Raw genomic sequence first — 13,420 nt, 5'->3', positions numbered from 1 at the left:
CAGAGACATGGTGCTCCTGGCTGGGATAACTTAATGTGCAAAACTTTCCCATATTCATTTGTTAGTTTAATTTAATCCCACTAACAAGATACGTGAGTCGTTATGTTCTGGAGGATGGCCAATGGGTCTCAGTATTGGGCTCTACTGGCACCTTGGTGGGGAGTCCTGAGTGTGGGCATGGATGTGGGTGGCATTCTCCTACACACCCAGCACACTCCCCTGGGCCCACAGTAACCAGCTCTCTGGATTCTAGATGGACAAAAATGCAAGCACAGCTAAGAGAACTTATTTCAAAAATTAATGAAGGGCCGGGCACGGTGGTTCACACCAGTAATCCCAGCACTTTGGCATGCCAAGAGGGTGGATCGCTTGAGCCCAGGAGTTTGAGAACATCCTGGGCAACATAGCGAGACTCCGTCTCTTTTATAGAAATGAGAAATTAAAATTAATGAAGGAGGTACCTGTGCTACCCAATGTGATATATATAATAAATATACAGTAAATATGTTTATATGCGCTAGTCCGTGTATATACACACATGCAAACACTAAAACTTCATGTGTGGGCATATGAATAGAAAGAGCGATAGGAGTAAAGTCCTGAAATAGACACAAGTTAACAAGAAATTTCATATATTGTGATATATTAAATGATTACTTAATCTATATCATTATTTAAGTAAGTACTAAAATTATTAAGTGATTTGGAAAACCATTCATGGGGGGAAAAAGCTAAAAGGAAAGAGTGTGAATTCAAAGTGTCTGAGACAGGTCTCAATCAATTTAGAAAGTTTCTTTTGGCAAGGTTAAGGCTGCCTCCTGATGGTGTCAGGAGGTCCTGAGGCCCAAGGTGGTTGGGGTACAGCTTGCTTTTGTACATTTTAGGGAGACATGAGATGTCAATCAATATGGATAAGATGTACATTGGTTTGGTCCCTAAAGGTGGGAAAACTTGAAGCAGGAACTTCCAGATCATAGGTAGATAAGAGACAGAAGGTTGCATTCTTTTGAGTCCTTGATCAGCCTTTTGCTGAATACTCATTGTAGTCTGGCTCAGTGAATCTGCATTTTTACATAAACAGTAGGGGAGAGGAAGCAGTCAAATATGCATTTGTCTCAGGTGAGCTGTGAAGATCAGCTATCAGTTTACATTGCCAGGGTGAAATTCAACAGAACTGTTTTAGGGTAAAGATCTTGAGCCTGCAAGAAATTTCCTTGTGGGCAAATTATAAGGGAGGTATGTAGCTTTTTAAAAATCTTTGTAGCTGCTTTATTTAAGAATAAAATGGGAAGCTAGTTTGCCTGCTGTAGTTGCCAGCTTGACTTTTCCCTTGGCTTAGTGATTTGGGGGTCCCAAGATTTATTTTCCTTTCACAACAGTAAATGAAATAAAAAAACTAACTATACCCAGTGATACATTTCAGAAAGAAGAGACTATAAGGTAAAGTGAAAACTAGGGAGGAGAAGGTGGGAGGGAGGAAGGGAGGAAGGAAGTGGGGATGGGAGGGAGGGAAGAAAGAAAAAGGAAGGAAGGAAGGAAGGAAGGAAGGAAGGAAGGAAGGAAGGAAGAAGGAAGGAAGGAAGGAAGGAAGGAAGGAAGGAAGGAAGGAAGGAAGGAAGGAAGGAAGGAAGTAGGTAGGTAGGTAAAGTGTGACTGTTTGCCTAATGGAAGCTGGGGTTTCAGAGGTTCTGGGGAGAAGGGACATTGCTGCCAGTGTCTTAAAGGTATTTCTGACCAAAATAAAATGTAAATCACTGGAGAAGACCTGCTTGGAGCCCTTCTCGGTTCTTAAATGGAATGCTCTAACATCTTGTTGTGTGTTCAGCTCATCTGTTCGCTGTGTCTCCCTTCCTGAAGGGTAGGGACCACACTAGTCTTTGCAGGGTGGGCCACTGAGCATTGGCACTCTGGAGGCAGGTGCCTGGCTCTGAATCTGCTTTTCTGCTCCTTACTACTTTCATGACATTGGGCATATTACAGCGACTCTCCATGCCTCAATTTCCTCCTCTGTAAAGTGTAGACAGTTATAGCAACTGCCTTGCTAGATTATTGTGAGGATCAAATGGGTTAATATGTGTAAAGCACTCAGAACAGTGCCTGGCACATAGGAAATCACATCAATACTAGAGATGAGCATTTACCACTGTATCTGCAGCTCCCAAAACAATGCCAGCTATGTGGGAGACAGTCAATGCATGTTGGGTGACTCTGAGCCTGCTTTGCTAGATAATACCTCTCCAACTCCCTAAGAACACAAGCAAACCACCCCTCAAGGATAACTGGTGACAGATTTTGAAAATAGAGGCAGAAATGCAATTCACCAGTCTTTTTTTTTTTTTTTTTCCCCCACTTGGAGCCTGCAAAAGCACTGAGTAGACTTAGTCTGCTTGCATATCCATGATGGGAAAGTTAAATGAGATACTGAAGCCAATGGGAGAGGGCCCTTGGTTGCTCAGGGCAGAGTGAAGCCTGTATCCTTTGCATAATTCTGCCCCATCATATTGCTTTTTGTAAAAGGAAAATGTTTTGATAGTCTGTCACTGAAATCTGTTTTTAATGAAAACACCCTAGGATTAGCTATTATTCTTAGAAGACAGCTCTGTTGTGGAGTTATTCAAGGATGGAGTTCTATTATGTGTGTTTGCCCATCACAGATGTGCCTTGGATGAAACATGAAGGTTAGGGAAGAAAGCAAACAGCTCTGGGCTGAGCAGCAATAAAGTGCTGCATTGGGAGGGATGGCACTGTTGGGGAGGGATCCCAGCTCATGGCCATGACGCTGGCACCAGAGTGGGTGCTGGCCAGAAGCTGTCCCCACCCCTGTTCTTACCAGCTTGGCTCCAGGACCCAGCTTGACTTCTCATGTGACTTTTCCCTCTGGTGCTCAGAATTGGAGTCTGAGAAGTAAGGCCTGGGGAGGAGGCAGCCACACCCACAGGTGGTCATATTTATGTTGCCTGGTTATGGAGTTAGAACTGTTCCTCTAGGGACAAACTGGATCTTTGGACCAGTCTATCTACGAACAAGGATGGCTCCCTCAGGTTGGCAAGAAAGTGTCAAATGGGAAGTTAGGGAACGTGGAAGTTTAAAGTGAAGCCATCTTTATGTTCTCCCTGTGTGTCATTGTTTAGCCATATGGATATGCTAGAGAAGTGAATAAATATATGAATGAATGAAAATGAAAAATATATGAGTAAAATAAATATCTTTAAAAAGGAACAGCCCACTGGCTATAGCACTAAGTTCATGCTCTTCAAGTAAAGCCTGGACTATTTGTCAAAGCCTTTTTTTCCCTCTAATGTAAGAGGGTTGTTCTGTTACAGAGGAGGGGCCTGGGAATTTGGAAGGCATCGTAAGTCATTGCTGACAGGAAATGATACTATTAGGTGTTGGATCATAAAGAGACTTCCTCCTAGGAAAATGAATTCAGTGACAATAACACCATAATGTTATATAACAGTAAATTTTATGTCTCCTGAAAACTGATGTTGGATCAAAACAAGGGACTGAAAGAAAATAGATTGGGACAAAACAAAATCAGTCAGACTCCAACTCATGCTGATGGAATCAAGGTCACAAAGTTTAAAACAGTACTTCCAGCATGAGACCAGACGGCCGCTTTTTTGGCCTGCTATCCAGTCTGGCTGATGGCTGATGAATACTTGCTGCGCCATCAGCCAAAAAGGAGACGATCTAGTGAAACTCTTCATCCCACCTCTTGGGCTTTTGCAACAAAGAACAGTTTGGTTAAATTAGCAAATGTAATTTTCTGGTCTCTAAGAAGAAGAAAGTTTTAAAAATCCCCTTCAAAATATGTGCAACTGAGCTTACTTTGTCTTTGCAAGGGTGTCTAGTGTGATGTTTCAGGAATTAACCACATATATGGGAATGCACACACAGGCTTTCCCTTCCTTCGTGTGCCAGGTTGGTTGGTCTATCGGCAAATAGTTATTAGATGGCGCACACTGTGCTAGGGTCTTTGCCCTAGAGGACAAAGATAGAAGAGGAGGGCCGTAAATTTCCTTGAGGGGTTTGGGGTCACTGAAATAGGAATTGTATGTCTTTAAATATCTCTACAGCTTGGCACCTCGTGCTGGAACTCAACAAATCCTAAATACCAATTGTCCATACTTAGGACGACTTAAAATAATTGATAGTCACGATGATAGTCTTTTGTGAGGGGCAATTGCCCCAGCTGACCAGGTTTCTGGGGATGTCAGATACATCCACTTAAAATAAGTGTAAATTATTTTTAAATATCACAAGCCCCCTTTGAGGACCAGCCACTCCAGGGCTTCTTAGCTGTGATGCACATTTACAGGCCCAGACCTGTAGGGACATGTCCCTCCCAGAAGGCAGCACACTGGCTGGGGCTCCCTCAAACCACCCCATAAAAAAGAGAACCTTACCCGAACCAGGACTTCTGGCATTCTTCTAGGGTGGGGTTCTGAGTGACCTTTCATCATATTGTTTGTCGTCCGTATGGCTTGGCTTTTCAAAAGCAAATGTACTTTGTTTCTATAATTAGGAAAAAAAGGATTTTTAAAATGTCATCTTTTGCCAGGCATGGTGGCTCACGCCTGTAATCCCAGCACTTTGGGAGGCCGAGGCAGGCAGATCACGAGATCAGGAGATCGAGACCATCCTGGCTAACACGGTGAAACCCCGTCTCTACTAAAAATATAAAAAGTTAGCCGAGTGTGGTGGTGGGTGCTTGTAGTTCCAGCTACTTGGGAGGCTGAGGCAGGAGAATGGCGTGAACCCGGGAGGTGGAGCTTGCAGTGAGCCGAGATCCGGCCACTACACTCCAGCCTGGGCGACAGAGCAAGACTCCGTCTCAAAAAAAGTAATAATAAATAAATAAATAAATAAATAAATAAATAAATAAATGTCATCTTTTATATTGCTAGCTTTTATGTATTCCACCCATGAATGATCTTGACCTCTTCCTCAAAAAATTCTCCACTTATCAGACAACAGACCGAATGAAAGACGAGGGAAGCAAAACAATGAAACAATTTGTTTTAGCCTATGATAAATCACAATATGGTCTGAAGGGTAACGTGCTTTCTAATATTTGGTTTTTAATTTTAGTTCATTTGGGTAGGGACAGATCAATATTTGCCTAGGAGAAACATCCTGCTTGGTTCATTTGATTTTTAATAATCCTAACTCTACTCAGGTGACCTAGCGGCTGTGGCAGAGCATCAGGCCTTGGAGATGGTGTCACTGCCAGTCAGTGTTGATGAGTAGTGACAGGCCTTGTCGGATGGTTGAGTCACAGGGCTCTAGAGAGGTGCCAGGGGTTTGCAGGGCATGAGCAGGGTGCGGCAGCCAGGACCTATGGAGAAGGGGCCTCAGGCAGGGCTGGGCCTCCAACACCGCCCTGCTCTCCTGTTGCTGTGCCGCAAGGGTCTGCAGAGGGACCCTCCCCACGTGACTTCCTGCTGCCCTGCGCCAAGCACTCCTAGAGGATTTTCCTGAGGGTCATGGCCACTTGAGTCCAACAGAGGAACTGGCTGTGTATAGCTGTGTATAAACCAGTTGTGTCTTTGAAGGAAGAATCATCTAATCTCAGGTTATTTTAAAGTAGTACTTTGTTGATTCCTAATACTGTCCCTTGCCATTTCCTGGGGATTTCCTCTACTTGAAATCTGTGCACTCATCCGCTGCTGTCAGGCTGGATCCCATATGGCAGAAGCAAGGGACCGTGCAGATCTGTGTAGCTGAAGGCAGGCTGCAAGCAGGGAGTAGAAGCACTCATCAGATTGCTTTTATGTGGACAGGTCACTTGGTCCCCATCTGATTCCTTCATTTCCTTGGGCCCCAGTTTATTCCTGATGGAGGAGGGTTCCATCCAGGTTCTCTTTGGTGGGGTGGGGCAAGCTTCCAGGAGCTGGAGCTGGATCCTTTTTGATCCCCCTTCACTTTCTTTATAAAGTCTCCACTTCTGCTCTCATTCCTATTTTCAGAGTCAAGCTTTGCAGTTAAACAATTAGTAAACTGTAAAGAAATAATTTACAGTAAAGGTAAAGTGAAATACACCAGTATCCCCAGTGCTAAGTGCTAAATAGATAATGTCTAAACAGCCCATTTGAGTGGTCTTTTTTCCTCTTCTTTTTACTCTCCTAATGTGCGCATGTGTGTGTTTAATTAATTGGATCAATATTTGGCTTAGGACAGTGAGCACACCCTGTACCAGGCTCTGTGCTAAGTGCTAAGGATGGCAGCCCCAGCTGCCAGAGAATTCTGAGTCAACTTTGCAAGATAGACATTAAACAAATACATACATAAATAGTTCATTAGAATTATTTTTAAAACCGTCACAAAATAATAACTACAGGGTACTATTCCCAGGCCTCTGTCATGGGGAAAGGGGAAGCACAGGTGAGGCCAAGGAGTCGGGGGTGTGGAGGAAGAAGGGCTGAGGGCAGCTCAGGTTAGGCAGCAGGGACAGCACACTGGCATCTCCAAGGAAGGGAGAAATAAGTGCCTCTGGAGACTGTAGGATTCCCAAGTGGCCAGAGTGTCACAGGTCAGGAGGAGTGAGGCAGCAGTGAGGCCAGGGAGGAGGGAGGGCCAGATCCACTTTGCATGTTTGTATAAAGTAAGTCTCAAACTGGTATTTAGAGCTTTAGCCTAAAGGAAGTGTGAAGCCACTAAAACAAGGAAGGGCGACATCAGGTTTCCTTTTTCAATAAAGTGTTCTGTCCATTGTGGAGACTGTATTAAGAGCAAAGGTGCAGACGAGGAGGCCGGTTAGGCTCCATGGGAGTTGAGCGGGAGAGGGAGGTTTGGACCATGCTGGAGGAGGCAGAAATGGTGAGAGGCAGATGAATTCTAGAACCATTAAGAGGTAGGAGCAGATGAACTCAGTGCTTAGTTGGACAAAAAGGATGAAGAAAGAGGACTGGAGAAAGAAAGCCATCCAAGCTCCTGATAGGGAGCTCTAAGCAGCAGAGGAAACATGACTAAGGCTGGACTTTTAAAGGAAGGTTGGGCATAGGAATAAAGATCCTGAGTTTTTCTTGCACCGTGCTTGGGTGGCTGCACAAAACTCCAGTGGATGGGGACTGGGTTTGGACATCAGATGAGTGCTCTGACCTATCACAGAAATTGGAGAGTTGGCGATGTTCACATGGTGACTAAGGCCAGAGGCAGGGACATGGCCCTAGTGTGTTCCTTCTTGCGTCTTTTCTTAGTTGGCCCTTCTCCAAGGGGGAAGGCAGTGCAGGGGAGCCTGCAGATGGGGCAGAGCTGGGGCAGCCTGAGAACCATCCAGGAAGCCAGTGGCTGTGGCAGGGAGCAGGAAGGAGCAAGGGTGCTGCACGGTGTGCGTCACCACTGAGAAGTCCAGTAGCGTCCACCAGGGCATTGGACACAGAACAGGATCTCAGTATGTAGATGTTGAATTCTCTCCGTCTTCTATTCAGATCTGCTTGGATCAGGGTTGAGAACATAATCTCTGCACCCAGAATGCAAGCTTGCTACTCGTTTCTTAACACAAATTCATTTGTCAGCAAAGCTTCAGGTTTCATCGGGGTTTGGGAATGCTGACATCATAGACTGCTTTTTTCTGGAATCAGGCCATACTGATTATTTTCATGGTGACTGTAACTCCAAAGAAAGATGAGGTTATAAAATCAGAATAAAGACTCATGAACCAAAACAATACCTGGATTAAGAGGGCCCTGATAGATGATGCCGTCAGCAACTTTCCCATGCCTGGCATCTCTGCTCAAGTCCTGTATGCTAATTTTGGACATGGCAGCTCTAAAGTGCCAATGGTGAGACGAATGATGCCAAGTTTATTGTGGTGACAGTCACTCCGCAGGACAACAAGTGGAAGGGGACGGCACTTCTTGAGTCTTTCCCATCTGAGTAAATGCCTGAGGGAGTAAGGGCACTGAAGCAGGCAGTGAATTTTCAGCAGTTTGACTGTAGATTTCCCTTCCTTTGTGGCTGAGGGAGCTTCAGGAGTGGATCATATGTGAGGATGCTTTTAGGTAGCCTTCTCAGATGGCTGGGAGAGCAGAACTTCTCTTTCCCACAAACACCCACACCAAATCCTTGTTTCTTGAAAAAGAAAAAAAAATTCTAGGCTCATGAGTCTCATTCCTTAAATTAAAATTTAAAATCAAATCAAATTACTTACGGCACAGAATAATGTTGCTTGCAACTTTTTATCCACTTTATCAAAATGAGTGTGGTCCTTGTGTGATTTTTCCTTTTGCACGTCGGTTGTCCAGCCCAGGTATCTTGGCAGGGGTGGGGGGAACAATGTTGTTTGTGTGGGTAATGTTGCTTATTTTGTTTGCTTGGGATACACGCTAAGTTAACCTCGTTGGACTTTTCCCCAGGAATTGATGCGCGTACACGTGGTGGGTCATTATGCTGCTGCACCTGTGTAGTGTGAAGGTCAGTGTGCTTTTCTGATTATAAGAAACCATCCATGTCATTCCATTATAAACCCACTCCACTCATAATGGAATGTGCCTCAGCCCAGGGCCATTGCGGTTGCACAGCCCAGGAATTATCTCAAGTGTGGCTGGACATTTGAGATCCATCACCCTCCCTCCCCACCACCTGCATCCACCCCAGAATTCGACTGTGCTCCATTTTGAGATGATGTTTTTGCATGTCGAGTCCTCCTTATGTGATGTGAACGTACAGTTGTTACAAGTGAATTTGTACTTGGAAACACTCTATGATGCTACTTCCAGAATTACAGCTGAGAGCTCCACTGTCTATGGGTAATTGCTGTACAGTTGATATGGACAGACAGAAATAGGCCTTGAGACAAGAGCAACGGCTTCTCCTCCTGACTCAGAGCCAGGCCATCCTCTGGGAGGCTGATGGCTCATTAGGATGGGCCCTTGCAGCAGGGTGGCTTTCCCTGGAAGTACTTTCCACCAGCTCCCCAAGACTTCCTGCCAAGGCTCCTCCTTCCTCTGTGTCATGGTTTTACTTTTGGTGACAGCCCAGGTTTACAGTCATCACAGCTCACATTTACTGGGCACCATGCCTCATGGTTTGTGCCGAATGAGCTCCCCATGAGCCCCTCTCCTGAGAGGTAGGTATCATCATTGTCCCCATTTGATGTACAAGGGAACTGTGTCATAGAGGGTTGAGCGGCTGCTCTGAAGTCTCCCAGTAGGTAATTGAGGAGCATTGATTCCAACTGAGGTCTGCCTGTCTGAGCTGGAGTCCATCCACTGGGCCCTTTGCTGCTCGGGTAATACTCAGCCAATCCTGATGTGAGGCTTTTCTCTAGAAAAGAAATAAAAGCCCACATTTGCATAGCACTTTGCAAATTTATTAAGCATATCCACATGCATATTCAGCTAATCCTTGAAATAACCCTGCAAGAAGGATAGGGACGCCCTGAGATGTTCAGTGCGTGCCTTGGTACTTGTCAGCGGGCGGGAGGATGAGGCCACGCTCACATGCAGAGGCAGCTTCTCCTCTGCCACAGGGCCCTGCTGTCTACTCATGCAGACGGCAGCTCTCTTAATTCACAAGTTCTGCCTAATGCACTTAAAGAATGAGCACAGCATGTGTTGGATTCAGGAAGCATTAAATTAACACTTAATCCTATGCTGCCGAACATCCAGGAACAGTCTCAGCAGTCACTTAAATTCCCCTTTATCTCCTTGAGTATCCCAGCTTGGTGTGCGCTCAGGAGCCACTTCCTCTGTACCATTTTCACAACTCAGAGCTCAGCAAAGCCTTGATTTCCCCAGTTCACTCAGCTTACTCCACCCTCCAGCCATCCCTTGCGGAAGGCGTAACTTTTGCTAAGAGAAAGTTTTCATAGCACTCAGTCTGTCTGCATTCCCCTTGGACTTCGGTGTTTTCTCTTTGGCTTTAAAGATAGAGTGAGAAGTAGTTTTTAAATACCAAGCAGTTCCTTCTGAGTGCATTTCACATTCAGGAAGAATGCCCCCTCTTTCTTCTTTTCAGGACTAGTGTCCTTGGGAAGTTAGGGCTTCTCAGTGCTAGACAATCTCAGCTCATGGCATCTTCAGATACAAGCTTTGCCTTGAAATAAAACTCCTGGAACCAAACAGCAAAGCCAAATACGCACACAGATCATCATAGGGGATTTTATTCAGTGATCCAGGAAACAGAAGGCCAACTATTCTCCCCTGACATTTATGTGAGTGAGTTCTCACTGGGTAACATGAGAGAGAAGACTGGCATCCCAGCTGATGCTGTCAAGGACTTAGTTTGTGAAACAAAACATGAGCATGAGGACAGCCTCCTGCAATGATACAGGGAACCTGAAAGGACAGGATGCAGCAACCTTATTTCCAGGTTTCCTGGAAGGTAAATGGAAAGCTCCTTACCCCGAACCTTACTCAGTAAAGGGAATCTATGGCCCCATAACTTCTGTGCTTTCATGTAAATCTCCAAAAGTAAAAACAATCCCAAAGTTCCCTACACCTTCCCCTAATATTTTATAAGAAGATTCATCATGCTCTGAAATGAGTCTGTAGCACTGCTAGCTGGACTTATGAAAATATCTGGAAATAAGCTCTGGAGGCTAAGGCAGGAGGATCACTTGACGCCAGGAGTATAAGACCAGCCTGAGCCATAGGGAGATCCCATTTCTATGAAAAATAAAAAATAAAAAAACTAGCTGGGCATGGTGGTGTGTGCCTGTAGTCCCAGCTACTGAGGAGGCTGAACGGGGAGAATCGCTTGAGCCCAGGAGTTCCAGGCTACAGTGAGCTAATATGGCACCACTGCATTCCAGCCTGGGTGACATAGCAAGACCTTGTCTCTAAAAAAGAAAAGAAATAAACTAGGGATCATTTAATTGACCACTTAATGTATTTTCAGCTTCTGGAATGATCCTTAGCAGAATGAATGCTCATCTCTGGGAGAGGCTCATACAAGGAAGAATTTTATCCTATAACCACTGGTTCTCAACCAGGGGTACATTGCCAACCACCAAGTCTAGCTCTGCACGTGAAGCCTGTGTACTTGCACAGCGAAAATGTCTCTAGGTGATTCTGGTATGCACTCCTGGTTGAGAAACACTAGCTAGACCTGACGGGAACTAAGCCTTTCCACATCTGTGAATAAGAAAGAAATCTGTGCTGAAGATCTTTATGCTATGAAAACAAGTATCTTGTCACCCAAAGATGGCTTTCTGAAGCCTATCAAAGGCCCTCTGTGGAGAAAAAACAAAACATGCATTGCAAACGACTGGCATCACTGTGTCTGTTAGGTCCCCCGAGAGGGCAAGAGAGAACTAACGTTTGTGACAGGGAAAGGGAGGAAGTGGAATTGTGTGGAGGCTGCAGCCTGGCAGAGCCTCTGCCAGCCCAGTGGACTCTCAGGAGCAAAAACTGCCTGTTCAGAGACCCAGTGTTGGGTGGGAATGGCTAGGCCCTTGCACTCGCATCTAGCTTAGTGTTAGGCCAAGGCACCCTAAAAAGAGCCTGAGCACCCCTCCATACATAGGTGGAGTGGAAGGAGTTGGTGGCTGGAAGCTATCAGCTGACAGCATCCTGACAACTAGGCAATGAATCTGTTCTTAAAAGACAAGCACAGCTCCATGTCTGCTATACTCTCCAAAGACTAGAAAATCAGTTCCTCTGGGCTGTTCAGAGTTTAGCTCTGTTTTGACTACAATGCCAAGGTGTGATCCTTTGGTGGAATTTACTGCCTTAAGGTAGAGGAATGAAGGGAGGACAATGGAAGAAATACACAGGAAAACTTGGTTCATTTGATTTCCTTCTGTTTAGGTCATGTGCTAGATGGCAGGACATGGAAGAATAGGGCACTAAAATTTGAGGGATCATAACAACTTCTCATGCCAAAAGTGAAGCCCAGACCAGGCACAGTGGCTCACGCCTGTAATCCCAGCACTTTGGGAGGGGAATAGCAGGAGGATAGCTTGAGACCAGTCTATATAAGCCTGGGCAACATAGTGAGATGCCATCTCTAATAAAAATTAAAATTTTAGCCAGGCATGGCAGTGCACTTGTAGTTGCAGCTACTCTGGTGATTGAGGCAGAATTGCTTGAGTCCAAGAGTTAGAGGCTGCAGTGGGCTATAATCATGCCATTGCACTCCAGCCTAGGCAACAGAGCAAGATACTATGGAAGGAGAGAGAGAGAGAGAGGAAGGAAAGGGAGAGGGAGGGAGGAAAGAAGGAAGGAAGGAAGGAGGGAGGAAGGGAAAGAGAGGAAAAAAGAGAGACAAAAAAAGGAAGAAGGAGGGAAGGAAAGGAAAGAGAGAGAGAGAAAGGAAAGAAGGGAGGGAGGGAAAACAATGGAGAAAGGGAGGGAAGAGAAAGATAAAGGAGAGGAGGAGAGGCAAGGAGAGGAGAGAAAGAAGAAGAAAGAGAGAGGAGCCCAGAGAGGTTGTGTGTCATCAGAGATCACCCAGAGATTGCGGGGCTGAGGTGGAGCCCCAGAGCTCCTGACAGCACACCCCTCTCCTGACACAGAGTGGGCATTGTTACATCAATCTCCTTCACCCCAAACTCTACACAATAAAGAAAATCTGTGGCTCCAGAACTTTTATGTTCTTGCTTAAATCTTCCAAACTGAAAACGATCCTGAGGTTCCCTACACCATACCCCGCCTCACCACATCCTTCATCTAGACACATCTTGGATCTAGAACGTATCAGGAGACAGAGGTGTAGAACCACAGCCAGTTTCCCTAAACTTCCACTAATCTCTGGCTTGCTTTTGGTTATAATGTTGTGCAGACATAAATTGACAAAGTTATGAGAAGCCTCTCTTCTAACTCTGCAATTTGTCATCCTGACAACAACAGAAAATCAGGACATCATTAATTCTCTACACTTATTGATTTGGAACCTCCATTGTAAGGCTGGCTGCTTTCCTCTCCCTCCTCCTCCTCCTCCTTTTCCTCCTCCTTCTCCTGTCCCTCTTCCCCCATCTCCCCGTTCTCCTCCTGTTTCCCCTCCCCCTCCTCCTAGTTTTCAGGGTCGGAGTCCTAACCCACCCTATTGCAATAGCTACCAAAGAGAAAGGGGCTGAATCTGTGTGCATGTGAGGCCACGACCTCTAGACCCCACTGACTTAGGGGCCATCCTGCCTCCCCTCTAGCTCTTCTCCAGTCACTGCCTGAACTCGGCTTTCCTGGACCTTAGGGGATAAATAGTGTGGTGGTCCAGCACTGCCCTGGGTGAGCTGAGTCATGCCCTTGGCCGGGTCGAGGAGCTCCCGTGAGGAGACCAGTCGCCTAGCGTGAGTCTTCTTCCGGGACTGCGCGCCCTCTGCCCCCTAGGTGCCGGGCACCGCCCGTCCCCACCTCCATTAGAACTCGGGTCATCTGCGGAGCCTTGGCTGCGGCCCGGTACCTGGGTGAGACTCCGCCACTAACATTTTCCCAGCAGGAAGCAGCAAGCTCAGCACAGAAATAAAACTGTCCTG

General features: G+C 45.9%; 1 protein-coding gene across 7 annotated transcripts in view; it reads left to right on the top strand.

Moving 5' to 3' along the window:
* HECW1 (HECT, C2 and WW domain containing E3 ubiquitin protein ligase 1) overlaps positions 1-13,420 on the top strand; it is a 462,565-nt gene that overhangs the window by 131,505 nt on the left and 317,640 nt on the right. For 3 of the 7 annotated variants that reach the window (XM_032758252.2, XM_058445458.1, XM_058445459.1), the window contains exon 2: positions 8,361-8,418. The exons of the other annotated variants lie outside the window; for them this stretch is intronic. In XM_032758252.2, coding sequence (XP_032614143.1) covers positions 8,392-8,418 — 27 coding nt within the window. In that variant the 5' untranslated portion in view covers positions 8,361-8,391. The remainder of the gene's footprint in view (positions 1-8,360; positions 8,419-13,420) is intronic. 7 annotated transcript variants of the gene reach the window in all.

Source organism: Hylobates moloch, unplaced genomic scaffold, assembly GCF_009828535.3.
Source record: "Hylobates moloch isolate HMO894 unplaced genomic scaffold, HMol_V3 SCAFFOLD_1, whole genome shotgun sequence".
Taxonomy (NCBI): domain Eukaryota; kingdom Metazoa; phylum Chordata; class Mammalia; order Primates; family Hylobatidae; genus Hylobates; species Hylobates moloch.
This window is presented reverse-complemented; position numbering and strand designations above follow the sequence as displayed.